This window comes from Periplaneta americana, chromosome 11, assembly GCF_040183065.1.
Source record: "Periplaneta americana isolate PAMFEO1 chromosome 11, P.americana_PAMFEO1_priV1, whole genome shotgun sequence".
Taxonomy (NCBI): Eukaryota; Metazoa; Arthropoda; class Insecta; order Blattodea; family Blattidae; genus Periplaneta; species Periplaneta americana.
In genome coordinates, this window is record NC_091127.1 from 118,041,971 (window position 1) to 118,062,600 (window position 20,630).

Here is a 20,630-nt window from a genome sequence, read left to right on the forward strand (position 1 = left end):
TTTTACTAGAGCAAAGAACAAAAATAAGAATGATAATTGAATCTGTTGATTTAGTTACCACTCAGAAAGAAATGAAAAAGAAAACAATAATAAATTGTAACTAAAAAAAAAATAAATGGGCTGCAATAGAATTTTTGTCACACTTTACGTAAAATATTGTACAGTATATGAAGGGTTCAGAACCATAGTGGGCAAGCACCATTTACTAAAACCATAGAAAACAAGGGTTAAAATGAAGTTATTACCATAATTCAATGGAAACATATAGCAATAATACAAAGTATACACATTAAAACTAAATGATATGTCAATCTTCATTAAACTATGGTATTCACTTAACTTTAACCCTTGCTTTCTCAGTTTTTAATTAATAAATGGCGCTTGGCCCACTATGGCTCTGAGCCCTTCATATTTTCTCTCTCTGGATCCCCTCAAAAATACTGTATACTGCAACCCCAATTTAGAGTCTTCCAAATAAAGTTTAAATATTCGATTTTACAGCAATTCATTAGCTATTTAATGAAAAACAAAATAATAGAACAAATATACAAAGAGGCAAAAAAATTATAATTTTAAGAAACTTCAAACCCCTTGGGACACATCAAACATTAAATAATATAGGAACTCCATATTCTTCACATTCTTAAGTTAAGTGAAAATATAGATGCAACTACTACATTTAAAAAACAGATAAAAAACAATTTCATGTATAGATTCACTCCGCCCTAATAGATAGGTCATTATAACAGCTGTAGAACATTTAATTAGGAGTTTAGAGCAAAATAACGCTTCTAGAGGTGTGGCGATTATACGTGCAGAAGGAGATGCCAAGCAGTAATAAAGTCGAAAGGTTATTCTACAAGATATTAATAATTGTTTTTCAAAAGTATAAATAATCAAAGTGTACGAACAAGACTGTTACATAGAAATTAGACATGTTTTTGTTTAATTTCTTTTATTTAATGTATTCAGAAATTTATATTTTATTTTTTGACTTTAACATAATCCAAAGTCCATGTGTAATAGTTCTCTCATATGAAAAGAAATTAAAGTATATACAGAGTGTTTCCGGGCTAGTGTTACAAACTTTCAGGGATGATGGGGAAGAGCACATCTATCAATTTGAGATAAGGAATCCTGGTCCGGAAATGACTGAGTCGAAAGTTACAAGCAAAAATAGTTGTAAGGAAATTGAATAATTTTATTCCTCTGTACACCTTATTTGTGTGTATTTATCTGTACATCTTACACATACTGCATTCATCTGACGTTGTTTACGTTGTCTACTTACAGTATTCCATTTAGTGCGCTGTCTGAGGGATGGGGACAGGAAACTGTACTAAAGCAATGCAGATAGCGTAATGTGTAACGGACATGGTCGGTCCTGATATGCACGTCTGTAGACAGCAGTGTATGTGTACAAGTTGCAGTGTCCAGTCGATCAGTCCTAGAGAAATGGAGGAGTACACGAGAGTGGAATATGCAGACCTGATTTTCGAATACCGATGAGCCAATGGGAACAGTAGACAAGCTCACAGATTGTATCGGGACAAGTACCCACGTAGGAGACATCCGGCCCATACCATCTTTCCACGACTGTTCCAAAGGTTAAGGGAAGGAGGGCACGTGGTGCCAAATTAGAATTCCATTTCCACACAACTATTTTTGCTTATAACTTTCGACTCAGTCATTTCCGGACCAGGGTTCCTTATCTCAAATTGATACGTGTGCCCTTCCCCATCATCCCTGAAAGTTTGTAACATCAGCCCGGAAACACTCTGTATTTTCCTAAGATAAATTAGCGTTTTATTTGGAAAATAGCAGCAATTTTTCGAGATTCCGGATATTCCGGTGTAGGCCTAATTACAGTGCGGAATCAAAGTTACGTATGTGGACTGTGTTCTAATTACAGTAACAGCGGAGACGTTTTTGTACAAAGAAAAGCAGTAATTAGCTAGACTTGCAGTTAGTGTCCACCCAGCGAACAAGGTTATTAGGCCATGACGCTTTCAAATAGAGACTTTTCTGGAAGTTCCTCAGGCAAATTACATACATTAATGTTTATGTCAGTAGTAATAATAAAGAATGCACTTGAAGTTAAAATGTGTCCACAGAGTTCCTACGTAACGGTCAAGGCAATCTCCTTCATCCTTCAAGAATGCTAGACCTGACTTTCTTTTTCGACTAAGAAATAAATGTCGTCTGTCAGATTTATAAGATAACCTGTAATGCTCTGTAGAGCAGGGGTTCCCAACAGGTGTGTTGCGCAGACCCATGGAGTGTGTCGCGAAATTTTGGAATTGAAAAATAAATTTTATGCCATCCAGAAAGTCTCTTTAAAACGCATTTTTTATTTACAATGAACTCTATGATATGGTAAATTTTATTTTGAGAAAGACTTTACGAATGAAACACCTGCAATAACGCTCAGTTTCATTTTTCTGCCTGGCGATAATTCGAATGAAAGTGAACACTACAGCAATGCTTAGTAATTCGTTTACTCTTCCCACTTAGTAATAAACAGAGTTTGGAATCGTCAGCACACATTGGTCAGTTTCAGTAAATATGTGTGAGCGGTGATAGTGCGACTATTTTATCAAAAATGCTTTATTTACATTTTATCATGGACAAATTTTTAATTAGAAAAAGATAATCTGAATCAAGTTCTGGGTTGGATAACAGCAGTGCTAATTCAAATTATGTGTGCGAAAATTCCCTTAAAGTTCACAAAATTGTACTGCGTTTCGTAAGTATAAAGCGATAACTACTTCCAATATGGTTTTACATGGCGTGGAGATGAACAATAAATAAAATCCCGAGTGTCTCAAATGCGGAAATGTTTTATCAAATTAGTCGACGGTGTCAAATAAACTAAGGAAGCATTTAGAAAGTAATCATTCTCATGTAACTGTCTAGAGGTACATCAATGATACGAGTGGTAGAGCTTCAAGACGAGCTTCTTCTTATTATTCTTTTTTGAGGACGAAAAGCCAGAGTATATGCTAAACTTTTGGAAGATAATTTTTGGTGTGCGTCGAGAGACTGAACTTTTTAAATACAAGAATGCAACACAAAACAAACTATTATTTTAGCCACAAACAAAATTCAAGGATTTTTTTAAAATTTGGGGCCGTATTCATAGACATTTTTAGCGCTGGTTTCCCGTGGATAATCAGCGTTTTTCGAATTAATAAACCAGTGTTAGCGATAAGATATGATTTGAATTCTGTACAAGTAACCAGTGGATAGCAGGGGCTAGCTTAGTACGCTCGTAGCGCGTGCTGCGAAATGTCTATGAATAGCACCCTTCAAGTTTTGGGAGTCTTCAGTTATGGCAGGCAAATTATTGCCCTTTTCTTTAGTTGAGAGTTTTGGAAATCGACTTGCTGAAAATGAAAAAGAATATCTGAAGAAGTTAATAGCAGAACACCTAAATGCGTTACAAAGTTCCGACACCTTTTTGTTGCATTTTTCATCATGGAACCCAAATATGTGTGAATAACTATGTTTTTAATATACTAATTTTTCTTTAGATTCCACTTAGACCTTGAAAGACTTAGTTGAAAAAAGGAGGTTAAAAACGACAAAATTCCCGTGCATTGAACAGTAATTATCTCTCCGTCCGCTAAAAAATATTCTACACAGAATTGCACCACCTTTTTCTCCAGAATAAAATCACTGGTTGTTATCATTAATAAAGCAAATAAGTGTGTCGCGATATCGTTGGCGTTCAGTAAAGCGTGTCGTCAGTCAAAAAAGATTGGAAACCACTGCCTTAACATAATCAGTAGTGTGCGCGTTTACATCGTACCTCTGAAAATACACATAGGCCTAAATTTTTGTTTTGTTAGTTCATTAAAATCAGCTTGAGAATAACCGTGATGTATGTTTTTGCTTTCATTGTGTTACATGTTCCAATAATTGATTCAGACGTGTCGGCAGCATTGTTTAAAACTCATTCCGCCATTGTTGCTGTACCTTGCTAATGTTTTCAAACTTAAAATACCACTTCAAAATCACCTTTCGTTGTTCGAACGACAACTTTGCATCTGCCATTTTGTTTTCACATACACCTGCGCGCTCATCTGGTCACTGCCAACTAACAACATTAAGCTTCAATTTCCCCGAAAATGAGAATTTTATCTCAATTTGTTCCAAAGTTGTTGATGAACAAACAGTGTATAAATATTTTTGGGCTACTCTGTATTGGCTTAAGCAGATATCTTTGTTTTCCTACATGTCTGCAGAATGCAAAGGCTGTGAAAATGCAGAGTTGATCATGGTTGAATCAGAACATATTAGATTAGATTAGATTAGATTAGATTAGATCTTTATTAGCCGAATAGAATTACAAGCATTCATGGCGTCGTCAGTACACAAGAAAAATGACATAACATACAATATAATACAAAAATAGACTTAATTCTAAATAAATTTAACAGTTTAATATTATAGGACAAGCTTGATCTTCAGTCTCCACTGTTCTATCTAGTATCTTCTCTTTTTGCTTTTCCTGTCTTTTCTTCTTCGACAAAAGAGAAGTATTAAATCCTAGCATTGTTGAATAAGGTCTTGGAACTTGTGGATGGAGCAAAATTAGGTTAACACAATGTCAGATAGGCGGCAAAAACAACTATAACTTCGGCGCGTCGGTCATAGATGGGGACGCTGGGGTGAATGACGCGAAGTACTCGCCATTGGATAAAACTGTTAAGCGTATAGAGGTGTACAAGAGGTAAGGGGAAATTACAACCCTCGCCTGAAATATAAGCTTAGTTCAGTCTCAAATAATAATAATATAGTTTAATCCACCCTGAAAACTTCTTTTCCAGAATCGCCTGGTATTCCTGGGACTATGTCTACCCCGATCCTGCAGATCAAAGGATATAACGGCACTACTGCAGCCAGGCAACGCGCTGCAAGTGATCAGAGTACGACCTGTTCCTGGGGAATACAGTGTTCTTTCAGATATTAAACTACATATTCTAGGGTGAGTTATAAGCAGAAACCTGCCTAAAACGGGAAGCTATAGCATGGGAATAAATTTAAGTTAGATTTAAGCAAGTAGGGTAAATTTAAAGGCATGTTGGGTGCGATAAGTATAATATAAATATCAAATATGTGTAGGTTTATTACAGTCAAATTACTTATCAATAGTACACACCATTACAATATTACATGAAATGGTATATAAAAGTTTTTGGCAAACGTTTTCGCCATAACCATGGCATCTTCAGGTTATATTAGAAAAGAACACAATAACACATGATGAATACTTAAAAATATTCAGGTTAAAACAATCGTTAAAAGTTTAAAAACTTATGTGGTAGGCAGTTAGAACACATGCCATTAAAAATTTTTACATGTAGCATGAAATTAACACCATGAAGAACATAGAATAGGGAACACTGTACTAATTGATAAGTGTAAAAAAGAAGTAGAGTAAAAGCATAACAATCTTCAAATACTGGCAGTATCAATTAGTACACTTATCAATTTGAAAATTGTTATGCGTTTACTCTACTTCTTTATACACTTATCAATTAGTACAGTGTTAATTGCCTATTCTATGTTCTTCATGGTGTTAATTTCATGCTACATGTAAAAAAATTTAATGGCATATGTTCTAACTGCCTACCACACCAGTTTTTAAACTTTTAACGAATGTTTTAACCAGAACATTTTTAAGTGTTCATCATGTGTTATTGTGTTCTCTTTTAATATGACCTGAAGATGCCAAGATTATGGCGAAAAAGTTTGTCAAAAACTTTTATATATCATTTCATGTAATATTGTAATGGTTCAATGTGTGTACTATTGATAAGTAATTTGACTGTAATAAACCTACACATATTGATACGGAGGGTATAGGTTGGTAATATTGTGATAGTTCTTTTTGAGAATTTATTACAATTTTACTGTATGAGATGAAGGTCGGTTTTTTGCGTTAACGTATTAAGGGAATGTTCGTGGACAAGTTTCTGTACAAAACCGGTTCTTCCCTCGCTCAGCAAAATTATAATAAATTGTCAGAAAGAACTATCACAATATTACTCTATCACAATATTACCAACCTTTATCCTATTTCATAAGTTGACAGTCAGTATGTTCTTAGTGAAATCGAGTATTTTTATTAAACTTTAAACTAAAGTAAATTATTTTAATAAACATAACGACGATGATGATGATGATGATGATGATGAATGATGATTCCAATAGCCAATGAAACATCGTTATAAATGTAATGTAGTAAATACTATAGTCGTATTGCCGTTCGTAGTCATGATTAATGTGCGAGAGCGGAAAAAATCCTTATGACTGCCTTCGGGTTGAAGTAAAGTCAAGGGTCCCGTATTCCATATTTACAACACATGCAAGAACCATATTTTTGAAAGACAGGACGCCGGGAAAAATTAATCAGTCACGCCTCGCCTACCAAGTTCTCTGCTAAGCTGGCAGATGTATCTAAACAAACAACTCCTGACATAACACAGAACTCTGATGAAAAAATATAAAACACATTCACAAAAAATGAGATTATGCACAATAAGTCACTAAGATCCAATGTAGCCGGAGATAGCGACGGAGCTCAAAATAAGTATAGGCCTATATTCTTCTTCATGTTTGACTTGTTACTTAACCTCCTCCTTTTCCTGCCTTACAACCCAATGCGGTGTAAGGGAGAGTTTCTTTGGACCAACACTACTGCAGACCCTCTAGCAATGTGGGCCTCACTAGCATGTGGTTATCACAATGCAGGGCCATCGCGGAAACATCACAGAATAAATAAGAGATAATGTACAGTAGTGGCAAAAAAACCGGACCGACCATTGTAGCTGATTTCAGAGTCACAGATTCAAATTCTGTTAGTCACAAAACACATCATCTTGTGTAATTAATTGTAACAATGAAATTTATTGCTTTTGTTCGATTCTTACCGTCTTTTGTTTCCTTCAGTGCCTCAAACTTACAGACGAAAAAACTTAGAGAGTTTTATTTTCATCTGGCATCAATATTATATTTCTGCCTCTATTCGGCAAAGATAATTGCGTATTTTTACATTAAATAGCAATACATACCTCTGGCTTCACTATCCATATTTAAATTACCACAATTTGACACAATACATAGCACAGCATTCTTTTGTATCAGCTACAAGGGTCGGTCCGGTTTTTTTGCCACTACTGTACAAACACCCAGTCCCGTGGACGAAAGATAGATCTCTTCTATTGCCCACTCTGGAAATCGAATCATGGATGAGAAGTGCATACGCCAGCCGTGGCGAAAATGTGACTCGAGAGCACATTGTGGCTCGCAATGATAGCTATGCATTTCTCTTGCTTCCTACCTCCCCTAACCCCCAATCTCTCACTCACTGGAGTAAAACTCCGTTCCATTTGTCTCTGACCTGCGAGTGGCGTATCGTCGCAATGTCTCTCTCGAAACCATGTGCCTCTACAAAAACGAAAGTTTCAAGTAGGATGGGAGGACGCATTGTTTTGCTGCCGATATGATGAGAATATTAAATGTATGATTTGTTCGCAAGTATTACGAGGAAAACGGTTGTATAAATATTATTATTATTATTATTATTATTATTATTATTATTATTATCTCTGTACGTCGATCTTTCTTCAGCAGATGTACGAATAATGCGGTTAGATCTTCAATTTAAATTCACAGATTTACAATATGATGTTAAATGAAAGCTAGATGTAAGGACTTGACAAATGTTAAACTTTTCAAATCTTTGACAAAAAATTAATATCCGAAGCTTCGTTCTTTCGCTTGCTCTGTTGAAGCCATGTTCGCTACAACTTACGTTTGTGAAAAATTATTTTGAATAATGAAAATAGTAAAAACCAAATTTAGATCACAACTGACAGACAATTAATTTTAGGTTGTGATAATGTGTCCTATGTTTTCTTATTCATTTCTTTCTTCGTTACACGTAGTAAACATTAGTTTGTAATCTTATATTGTATAAAATTATATTTGAGTGCTTGACGTAAGGGAAATGAAAATCCGTTAATAAGTCAGAAGGTTGCTTCACTTCCCCTTCGGGTGTCCGCCTCCCTCTATAGGTGCTGTGCACGTTGCAGGTTACACAGTGGCTCGATGCACGATCACATTTTCGCCACGGCTGGCATACGCTATCCACAGAACGAATATTAAGGGAAGGAATAGACAACCCTTCCAAAGTTGAGGATAGAACTTGCAAGTAGTTTTGGAATGTCGAATAAGTTGACAAGGATATTCATCATTCGTTTAGTATTCTGTCCAAGGGCAGGTCTTTCACTGCAAACCCAGCTTTCTCCAGTCTTTTCTATTTTCTGCCTTCCTCTTTGTCTCCTCATATGATCAATGTAATATCTTAATGACATCTATCATCTGATATCTTCTTCTGCCGATAACTCTTCTTCTGTTCACCATTCCTTCCAGTGCATCCTTCAGTAGGCAGTTTCTTCTCAGCCAGTGACCCAGCCAATTTCTTTTCCTGTTCTGATTAGTTTCAGCATCATTTTTTCTTCACCCACTCTTTCCAACATAGCTTCGTTTCTTATTCTGTCTGTCCATTTCACACGTTCCATCCTTTTCCACATCCACATTTCAAATGCTTCTAGTCGTTTCTCTTCACTTCGTCGTAATGTCCATGTTTCTGCTCCATACAATGCTACACTCCACACAAAGCACTTCACTAGTTTCTTCCTTAGTTCTTTCTCCAGAGCGATTTAGATCCAACCGTTTATTCTAAAAGTTAAAAAAATTAAAGTATTCGTGATAACCAGAGACCGGAAGTTTAGGCATTATGAATCATTAAAATAGGCAGGCAAAAAGGCGTCATAAATAGCTAAAATAGGCAATAAAAGGCAATTACAAAAACCTTGCACTAGACCCACAACCTTGCACTTTCCACAAAGTCATTTCGGCAGCAAGAAAAGCTTTACATAAGTCGAATGCAAATTGAGATTTTCAACTCGATGTTGCAATTACTGTTGGAAGCAAATAAATTTTCTTCCCGGTAGCCTTGGAAAGTGCATTTTTGTGTTTGGTTGTACTGATTTGTTGCGATATGAAATATTTAGCTAGCTACAACAACGTCGCAATGACAACTGAAAGAAAAATAACCGTTAAAAATAACGTTAGACCCGCACTCATTGTTGCCTTGTGAAGTAAACACAAGCGATAATTAAAACGCTTACTGTTATACATTTTTGAACGGCAACACTCATTGTTGCGAAGAGAATATGAACTGACTGAAAGACAATAATATACATTCGGTGAAGTCACTTCCATTATAGAGGTTATAGAAATAAATTAAAATATACCTGTAGGCAATTTTAATAATAAATTAATAAATAATAGATAAATAATCAAATAAAGACAAAAACAAACATTTATTTTGTAAATTAGGCATTCATATTAAAAAAGGCAGAAAAGGGCAACATAAAACTGACGTTTCAATCACAGAGGTATAATTCGCACAGATTTATTTTCAAAATGAAGATAGATTTAACACATTTAAAAAGGCATTCTGCCAAAGTTCCGGTCTCTGGCTATAAAGATAATGGATTCAGAGAGGTGTAATGATCTCAGCAATGGAGTCTAGTGTACTCCAAAGAAACCTCACCCTGAAGATCTTATATATGAGATTTCTTAATTCCTAATTTTATTGAAGTCACTCTACCGTGTGGAGAGACACAATTGAAATTTGCTTCTTTTTTTATTACTTATCCATGTTTTAACTAACTTTGATGTATTTTGTGGTGTGTAAATCAAGGTATTCATGTTATACGAGTTGTCCTGCGCCTCAGGTTGGAACGGTTGACCGTTTTCTTTATTGGTGGCTGCGATTATTCAAGCGATCACAGCGGTTTGTGATTCGAGCTCTTCCGCCTTTCCAGCGGGAGCATTGCACAACCTGGGGCAGGGAATTACGTGGAAGAGGAAACTACAGAGCATGACGTAATGAGGGTCATGGGGAATAATTAGGAACAGAAGGGCAAGGCAAATCTGGCTTTCAAGTAGTAGCTCCCTGTAAAGCAGGTTTGAATAATTTCAAGGAAAAATGGTTCCGAGGCCGGGTATAGACCCGGGACCCAATTGTGACGGCGTCGTGTGTAGTTCCTGAGGTAGCTCAGTCGGAAGAGCATTCGTGCGCTAAGCGAAGGGTCCCGGGATCGATACTCGGCCCCGGAACAATTTTTCCTTGAAATTAGTTAGAAGGGCAAAGGTTTACGAAAACAGGAAGGAAAGGAAAGAAAAACAGATGGGAAGTAGGGAAAAGAATATATGAAGTGAGGGATAAAAAGGAAAAATAAGATGTAAAGAAATGCAAAGAAGAATGCAATGAGAGAGAAGGAAAGCAAAAAAGACTATGAATGTATTAACGAAAAATTGAGTGAAATTAGGTAGAAGCGCCAACAACATCCTGCACAGGAAAAAAAGGTAAACCGGAAATGGACGTAGAAAAAAAAAAGAAAGAAAGAAACAGGGAGTGAAAATAAAAAGAAAGTAAGAAAGGAAGATAACAAATAGAATGAAAGAAAGAAAAAACAGAAAAAACAGGAGAAAGGAAGATGTAGGAAGAAAACGGGAATCAGAGAGATGGGAAAAAAAAGAATAATGAAAGAAGAAAGTAGGCCTAATTAAGAAAAGAAGTTTCAAGGTAAAGAATGACAGAAAGAAAAAACAAATATGAGCTTGACTTCACCCATAGCCGACATAAGATATGAATGAATGAATGAATGAATGAATGAATTAATGAATGAATAAATAAATACATAAATAAATAGATAAATAAATAAATACATAAATAAATAGATAAATGAATAAGGGAATGAATGAATCTGTATTATATGCCTTTCTCGTGTTAAATTTTACCGTATCTGGTTAACATGTTTCGGCCTGCTATTGGCTATTGGAACCAGTTCTGAAGAAGGCAAATAGCAGGCCGAAACATGTTAACCAGGTACGGTAAAATTTAACACGATAAAGACATAATACATATTCCGAAGTGATATAGTGTTAAAAGTTGTGTAATCAAGATGTGTAGTGAAATGAAAAGAATGAATGAATAAATAAATTCATGAATAAATAAATAAATTGAATGAATGAATAAGTAAATAAGTAAATAAATAAACGAATAAATAAACAAAAGAAAGCCGACTGCAAGACAGAAGAAAAGTAATATGACAACGGAAAGAAGAAACAAAAAAGAAACGCAGATTGATGAAACAAATAACGAATGAACGAAGGAACGGAAAGGAGAACGAATGAAAAGAGAGGAGAGAGGCGGAAAGAAGGGAAAATAAAATAAAGAAAGATGGAATAGACTGAAGAAAGAATAAGAAAGTGAAGAGAAAGAAGTAAGAGAACGAGTAAATAAGAAAGTCAGCCGCGTCCGTGGCTCAAGTGCTAGCGCTCTGGTTTTCCATACATGCTGCCCAGGTACGATCCTCGGCCGTAATAGAATTTGATGGATAAAACAGACGTTGCAGAGGGTTTTTTTCTAGAGATACTCTCGTTTATCTCTATCATTGTACCAACACTCTTCACCTCCCCCTAATTTCATCTATCATCTGCAATAGTAAAAATAGGTTGTGGTAGTATGGGTTTCCATTGCTGATACGAAAAGGGCTTAGGGCTCCTGAGGCTTATCAGGCATCACATGTGCAGATAGGACCTGGCTATCTCAGGGGTTAAGGCAGGATGACCACCAGTCAGCGTCGCCGTCAGCTGATTAGGAATGGCTTTGTTCTTCGGGCTCTCTAGGGCTTATCAGGCTACTCGTCCACGAAATGGGATCTGACTATCAGGAGTTGAGTCAGGATGGCCCACCTGTCAGCGTTGGATTCACGAATTCCACCCAGGCCACCTGTCGGACAATCACCGCATATATAGGACCCCTGATCACATATACAGAATGTAACAGAATGACTTTTTAAAAATTTGAGGGAGTGTAGAGGGTGATATTGTGAAGATTTTTCACCAAGGAACTTATGACCGGTAACGAGAATTGTAGTAACTACAGCACTGTAAGATGTTTTTCCTGTTTTTGTGATGGCGATCGTTCTACGTAGTCAGAGGCTAAATAAAACATTAGTGTAGTTTTAAGAATTTTATAGACTTTCACATTTACAATAAATATTCTTGCAATTGCGCGCTAATATGTGGTAGCAGGACGACGATGCCATCGCATTTCGTTCGCTTGGCTCTCATATCTCACAGATATCTTCAGAGAGTAGGGTAATACGGCTAGTCTTTTAAAATGGCCAAAAATTTAATTTTGAATTGTAGCACCTTAGTAATTCGTCTGACAAACGTGAGAGTGCTTTGGCAAAGAAGTGTTATCCGTTGTGTTTCTGTTATGAGCTGTGATTCGACTGTGTAGCGAGTATTTTAGGAAATGAAGATATTTATAATATCTCCTGCACTTGGTGCTGTTTTCTTTCAGTGTACACATATTATACAGGGACATCATTTTATTTTTACTTCAATTTTTATTGTACCTGAGTTTTTGAATGTACTTCACTCCCACCCCTTCTACTAATGAAGTTCCAACTCCACACAGAGCCAAGACAGCAGATAGTAAGCAGTACTGAGTTACTGAGTATAGTAAAAGGTAAGGTAAAGGTATCCCCGTAACATGCCATGAAGGCACTTGGGGGGCATGGAGGTAGAGCCCCATGCTTTCCATGACCTCGGCACTAGAATGAGGTGGTGTGGTCGGCACCACGCTCTGACCGCCTTTTACCCCCGGGAAAGACCCGGTACTCAATTTGATAGGAGGCTGAGTGAACCTCGGGGCCGTTCTGAAAGTTTGGCAACGAGAAAAAATCCTGTCACCACCTGGGATCGAACCCCGGACCTTCCAGTCCGTAGCCAGCTGCTCTACCAACTGAGCTACCCGGCCGCCTACTGAGTATAGTACGTTCCAGAAATATGTTCGCGTTTTCCAGTGACGAAAGAGCTTTCAATATTGAATCATATTTTCGCACAGGTACTGTCCGTTTGCCTACGTCGCATCCCGATTTCCCCCACCTGCTTCTGTTCGCCCCTCTGTAAAAGCTGGGCTGTCTTAGCTCTTTTCTGAAAACATTAATTTCTCTTAGGAATTGGGCGTTTACGTAATATTATACAGCTGTTTAATTTAACTTAAATAAAAGGGACTCGTTAAGTAATTAAACTGTCACGTGATTTCCTCCCTTTCTACAATCATGCGGCATAACCACTTGGATGGACAGTAGATAGCATGTCTGAGTAATTTTATATTTTCGGGTCGGGCAGAAGTGAAGATTGAATTAACAGTACGTAGAGTAGGTATAGAATTATTTCAATATGAGTTACTAGTACGAAGGACGAAAGTGGCAATTGGAATTAGATGCAATAGTCTATAGTGCGATAATATGCACAAAAGAACTGAAGCCTGTATCGAAATGAACGGCCACCATTTTCAAAATTGTGTTTAAATATTCATATTATGATTATTTTTCAATTTAACTTCTTGCTCTATATTGTACGCTAATGTGCTGTAGACAGTATAATATACACCGCATAATGAATACGTTCGCATGGATAACTCACTTCGTGAGTAAACACTTATTCTTAATACAGTACTGTACTTTGATTAAAGAAAAACCTAATGAAAATTATCAAACTCAAAATCGCGATATTTCCTAGTTTACGTAAATGGATGAACTACTTTTCTTCCTTCCTATACCTAGTAAAGTGATTTGTGTTTTACGCCAGTATCATCGAACTCCAGTCTTGGAGGGGGGAGCAAGCGGTGTTTCTGGTTCTCTAAAGGTATAGACAGGTTAATATTAAAAATGTTAGTAAAAATAAAATGATGTCCCTGTATTTATTTACTTAAAGAGCTACGAATTTTTCTTAAATACATTTCTGAACATGGGTTCCTGGGTGAAAAATCTTCACCATAGCACCCTCTACATCACTCCAAATTTTGAGAAAGTAATTTAGTTATACTCTGTTTATCAAATTGGCCATTCCCATGTTATAAAATGCCAACATATAAAAGAGAACAACTACTAGAATTTTCGCTGTCGAAAATGAATTTTTTGTTAACGACCGCTAGATGGAAGTAGAACTGTAACTTATTACTCCATGCAATTCCATCAGATTTTAACGTGACTTCTTTCACAGTCGCTAGATGGCAGCATAGTGAAATTGATAAAAGTTGTCTTGAAAGTGCATTAGGGTGATCAATCTGTTATATGTGATCAGAGATAGGACGTACAATGGCCCAAATAGTAGCTCCCATCCGTGTCCAGCCTTCGCTAAGCCAAGCGAAATAAGGAGAGAAAGAATGACAAAGGAAAAACAAAACGGAAGAAATAAACAAAGAAGGGAAAGAAAGAGTGGACGAAGAATACATATTAAACTTCAGTGTTAGTTCGTTTTTATATTAAACTATAGTAAGCTATGTTAAATGTTTGAAAATTGAGTTTTGAGCACATTTCCATTTTACAGGGGTGTGCTGATAGTGATCAGCGTGCTGATAGCGGCCGGATCGTGTTATGAGTTGCTGCTATATCGTGGCGAAAGCGGAAGTGATCAAACGATCGACGTACAACACAAGCAGAAATCTTCTCCAGGTGAGAACCAACAATCGTTACAGCAGCCTGAGTATTACCACAGTCTAGTATATACAGCCACGAAGCTTGAGTTTATGAGGGTACTAGGAACAATAGACTGTGCAGATACTATTTCGCATTGTCTGTAATGAGGCGTTAGTAGCGATCCTAGTGGTTAGCAACTATCTATGGATGCATATTTACTACGTATTGAGCTCGTGACTGTGGTATTACCAGGATAACTCTCAGTGACGTCCGCATCCACAGCGAAGATTTATCATGAGGCAAGCGAAATTCAACTGTAATGCATCTAATAAAGGCAAAGCAGTTCGGCAAATTATTAATTCTAACAGAAATAAGAAAGTTGTTAAACAAGATTATGGACTAAAGGCTGAAGATTTTAATCACTATTTCATTAGCTCTCTTAATGACTGAGTTACGTAAATCTGTCCAACATTGCGTTCACAAGGCTAATATCCTCTACAAAATTATTTTCTCCTTAGTATTCATTTAGGTGGGAGTTGGTTTCTTGTGAAGATGTATTAAAAATCAAACTCTACATGGATATGCTTATGAATTTGGTAAAAGATGTAGTTTTTATTATAGTTAACCAATTAATTTAGTTCATAAATCGATGTCTATTAAGACGAAATTTCATATATTCGCTTAAATTTGTAAAAAAAAAAAAAAGTTTCAACTACAAAAAGGGAAAAACCAGCTAATTTTGAAAATTAGTTATCCATAATGAATGTACAATTAACAGACTTTTTTTACAATAATAATCTATTTAATAGATCTCAGTTTGGGTTTAGAAAGAGCCTCTCCGCTCTCGATGCAGTACACAAACTCGTGTTATGGTAATTTCCCAGTTTGAGGGTCGTAGTAATACTTTAACTGGCTTATGTGATCTTTCCAAAGTCTTCGATTGTGTTTCGCTTGATATACCTATTACTACATTGCAATGTTATGGTATTAATGGAATCGAGTTGGATTTAATGAAATCGTCTAAGATATAGATGGTGTCCAGTTCTATGTGACTAATTTCCTTAATGATGCTATCACATGGTTTCGGGTGAATAGTCTTAAATTTAATACGAATTCCCGTAGTTTTCTTTCCCCTCGCTCCGTGCCGCGCTACAGCGCCTACCGAAGCTCGAGTTCAGTTTCCCCGTGCCTTCCTTCTCGCTGGATGCGCGCGCACGCTCCCGAGGCAACCAGAATATTCTAAATGGCGCCATAATATAATTGGCTTTTTAATAATCCTTTTCATTATAATATAAGAGAATTTTAAAAATTCTAACATTAATACAACATTTTAACTATATTTTATACTTGGTCTGTTTTTTTGTAACACTGATTAATTAAAATGATCCAACAATTTCTTATAAATTGTTAATATCTAATGAAACGGCGGCACATGCGTAATGTTCATGTTGGACTACATAATAGTAGAGTGGTTAGGGTTATAATAACAAATTTATTTTGACTTCAGAAATGAACTGCTTTCCAGGATTGCTGTCGCAGATGCTGCTGGCCTTCTCTGCGGTGAGGAACGGGCGGAAGATCCTCAACTGTGACACGGCAGAGGACTCGCTGACGTCAGTGCATGGTCTCCGATTCCTCAGTTTGGCTTGGGTCATCCTCGTCCACACATATCTTCAAGTGTTCGCCATTGCCGGTCAGTCACGACAAAGGATTGCCAAATTAAACGTTTCACCCATATGCTCACGTATATTCTAATGTATTATGAGGGCCTACCCTTTCATTTTTGAGAGTCACAAATGCTTTCATATTTATTGGTAGGAAGGGCATAAAATTGTTAAAAAGAACCACCAGCTTTAATTTTAATACTTGCTCATGTAGACTAATGGGTGTTGATGCATCGTCTTTCAGCATTCTGTTGGGGATTAATTTAATCTTTATTTTAAGAAGAACTTTAAATGTGCCTAATTTTTACTGAAGTATTAGCGTTTTATTCTAATACAGGTTGTCCAAAAAGAATTCAAACTTCGTATGTAAAAAATGAACAAAATGAGATTTCACTTTATCCCCATTAAAAAGTATTTTCGAATCTTGTGCTAACACATCTAATGTCAAGGCATGGACACAACTTCAGAAGATGATATTTAAATACCCTCTTATGTCAGATATTTGTTTGTGATCAAGATATTAAAATGTTTTTTTTTTCGCTCTCCTATAAAATTGAATATTTTTACACAAGCTACGAGGTTGCTGTTCAACACTATCGAAAAGCACTATCTGCTATTATGACGCATAAAAACAAATTATAACAACTATTACAAAAACAACTTAGAATAAAAAAATATTCTACCAAGCGTGAATTTGAACAAATATAAATATAATGCAGATTTTAAATTAAAATAATTACCTAATTGAGTCAACAAAAGGTTTGATCCAGTAAGCTATTCAGAACGCGTTACGAACTAATATTTATTTTAATTAGTTAATTAATTTATTTATTTAAAGAGAAAGTGTCTCTCAGAGAAAAACCAATTTTTAATATTCTCATTCCATTTCTTAGAGAGAAAAAACTGCCATAACTTTGTCAATCAATTCCCATTCACCTTGCACAACAAATTTAGTACCCCGTTATACCAACTGAAGCTAGCAATAAAGTCTAATGAACGAAGACTTCAATATGGATATCATTATCAGTCCGAGGTTTATTTTTGGCTTGTTCACCGGTCACTCTTGTGAGAATTTGGAACCAAAGACACATATTCATAAGAAGCAGAATTCTCACAGGACCAATACAAGGGACACACACCCAATTTCTGTGTGAGGGATAAACCTTCAATTCTATAGTTCACTTATTTTGTAGTCGAAAATACGCCCCATTGACTCATTGCGGGACATGAGAAGATCGCATTCCAAAGACAAAATTAAATTATACTTCTTGTGAAATAGGAAACGTCGAAAGATATAGATACCGTTATCATTATTATTATTATTATTATTATTATTATTAGTATTACTATTATTATTGCTATTATTATCATCATCATTCGAGTCCATTATTTCAGAAGTCAGCCTGAGAAACTGAACAGTTTGCTTGAATACGGTAGCCTACCTCATTTTTCATTTCATCGGTGAACTCCCAGTCCTTAAATAACATAAACTGAGCTACAAGAAAATGTTAAGTAGTCAATACATTAGCGGTGAAGATGTTGAATGAGTAAATTGCTTTGTACACTGACGTTCAAAGATACTTGACCCTACTAATCGATAGTGTTCGATAATTTGTTGGTGTAAGTGTGGCTTCTTTAGTTACTAGTTATTACTTCTATGAATACATGGCGAAGATAATAGTCAGTGTTGCCAATGGCACATAAATATACCCGCATTGTAGAATTCAATTTTTCATCACACTCTACTGATTGTAAAACAGCACTGGGTTTAGCTGGAAACCGCTGACATTGTCAATTATGAGAATAATTTATACTTAATCTACATAATCATATTTCCTGACACATTTTTAATCGCCCTAATAATGGTATCACCTATTGGGAACCAGCGAAACTCTTTCAAAGTTTGTCAATTTTTTATATTTTTGGTTCTGATTTATCCCATGGTTGGAAAGTTCGTTTACACGATCATAAAATCGCGGGTCATATCTTTGAAGGTCACTGTACTTGCACTTAACAGTCACGAAGAAGACGAAATCACAAGTCGTTGTGTTGTTGCAGAGAACAAAACACTGAGGACCGTGACGGAGAGAAACTTCATGTTCCAGACCATCAGTAACGCCACCTTTTCAGTGGACACATTCTTCTTGATCAGGTGAGTTGAACTCAAAACAGATGTTTAAGGTAGGATATGATATTGGAAGGACAAATGAAAATACCCGGAAAAATCTGTTCTACGGCCTCATTTTCCACCCTCACCCTCAGCGTCAAAATATGTAGACTACCATTGAAGAAATACCGGAAGCAGCTGTAGCTTACAAGCAAACATTCTGATTGGGGGCAGATAAAAAAGTTAAAATTTTTCTTCCACCGTGTTAATAATGTCAAAAGAAGTGCCGATACAAATTTTGGCCACTCAACCGCAGTTACGATGGCCATAAAAAAATAAGTTCGCCATGGGCCGCTAACAGAAAGAAAACACAATTTCATTAGAAAAATTTATTGGAACAGACACAGCAATTGTCGAGCTATTTTTCAACATATTCCCCACCCGAATTGAGACATTTGTCATATCATGGGAACGGCAGAGAGGTGCAGACGGCTGTCAAACGCTGGTTCCGATCCCAGACGGCTGACTTCTACGACACAAGGATACAAAATTGATCCCGTGGTATGATAAATGTCTCAATTCCAGTGGGGGATATGTTGACAAATAGCGCAACAATTGCTGTATCTGTTTCAATAAATCTTTCCATACAATTGTACTTTTTATCTGTAAACGGCCTCAGGGAAAATTACTTTCTGGATGGCCTCGTAATTGTGGTCGAGTGGTCAAAATTTGTATAAGCACTTCTTTTGATATATTATCATGATGGAAGAAGAAAAAATTAACTTTTTTATCTTCCCCCATCAGAATATTTGCTTGTTGGTCAGGTATCTAGACATCAAGCAGTTCAATCAGCTAACTAACCAACATATCAGTTGATCTACCTATCGATTGATCAATGGATTAATTAGTAAATCAACAAAACAATCATAAAACTATCCCAGTCATTTCCAACTGGAAAACCTGTGACGTCGGAGCGCATTTCCCTTCTCGGAGCAGAGCTAGTAGAGCACGTGAGGAGGGTAATGCTGTGTCTCCGCTATTTAAATATCTCCATTCGTTTCATTGTCACTTCCCTTACTTCGCCCTTTTACCTATGCTTCCCCTCTCAAGGAGCTCGAGAGCAGAGACATGCGCACAGAGAATGCCTGAACTATCCAGTCAACATGTTCAAGCATTTCAGTTCGCCAACTAGTCAGTGATTCTATCGCGCACTTCTGTAATTCAGTAATCCAGCAAATATGTTAGTGAATCAAGCAGTCACTCCAGTGTGGTACATCTGTCAATACATTCAGTCTAATTAATGAAATCAGTCGTTCCAGATCTTATATACAGATAGAAAAAATTGTATTACGTACTGAAATACGTTTAAATTATGAACTTAACATAAAAAGCTATAGAAATATAACTGCAGGAAGATCATTTATAAATAAATAAACTATTTAAAACCATTCATAAAAAAGCAAAAAATCATATAAATGTACAAACTTTTGTTTTAATATGAGTACATGTACTTTATAAAGTATGAGACAAGAAAAGAAAATAATATTTGTGTATTATCATCATCGACAAGCTGATAATAATCAATAACTTAGGAATTACACATCTTAAGCCTGCTCATGGATATAATTATTATAATCAAGATGGAAGACAAGCAACTCAGTGCCACCAAGCGTTGAGCCGTATCGAATGAGGATAATAATAATTTTATGTATGGTATTCTCTGTCTAGGATTCTATCACCCCCTCATCAGAAATCTTAATTCGCACCCTGCCTACAGTCTAAAATCTCGATAAATGTAGCATAATATAATTTCCTATGGGACATCAAAACATGTTTACAACGCAGTGTTTTTCTTGTTTCATATGTTGCAGTGGTCTTCTAGTCACATTCTTGTACTACAGAACCGTCGCTAAACAACAACAAGAAAGCAAGAGGGTTCTGGGATTCAAGGAGAATATAGCAAAGTTTTTCACACTGATTTTTTACAGATTCGTCAGGTGAGTCAAATGTACCTTATAGTGTAATGAACAGTAGGCCTATAAAATATTATAAACACACTGCTATATACATAAATAGCCAATGTGGTTTAACTGTTTGTGCTGTCATAGCGCTTTCAATACACAGATTCACGAAAATCGTGTAATATTCTAGAAACTGATTCTTGATATCATTGTGAAGAAAAAAGTTTATATATACATGTGTTCGATTTTGAATAGTTTTGGGAGTCACAAGCGCTGACTACATGGGTGCTCCAAGACTCAAGCACTCAACAGATAT

General features: G+C 36.2%; 1 protein-coding gene across 1 annotated transcript in view; it reads left to right on the top strand.

Annotated features, from left to right (window-relative positions):
• The window catches only part of LOC138709270 (nose resistant to fluoxetine protein 6-like), a 135,136-nt gene that overhangs the window by 80,769 nt on the left and 33,737 nt on the right, over positions 1–20,630 (top strand). The window contains exons 3-7 of the mRNA XM_069839928.1: positions 4,833–4,990; positions 14,494–14,618; positions 16,108–16,275; positions 18,305–18,398; positions 20,225–20,350. Coding sequence (XP_069696029.1) covers positions 4,833–4,990; positions 14,494–14,618; positions 16,108–16,275; positions 18,305–18,398; positions 20,225–20,350 — 671 coding nt within the window. The remainder of the gene's footprint in view (positions 1–4,832; positions 4,991–14,493; positions 14,619–16,107; positions 16,276–18,304; positions 18,399–20,224; positions 20,351–20,630) is intronic.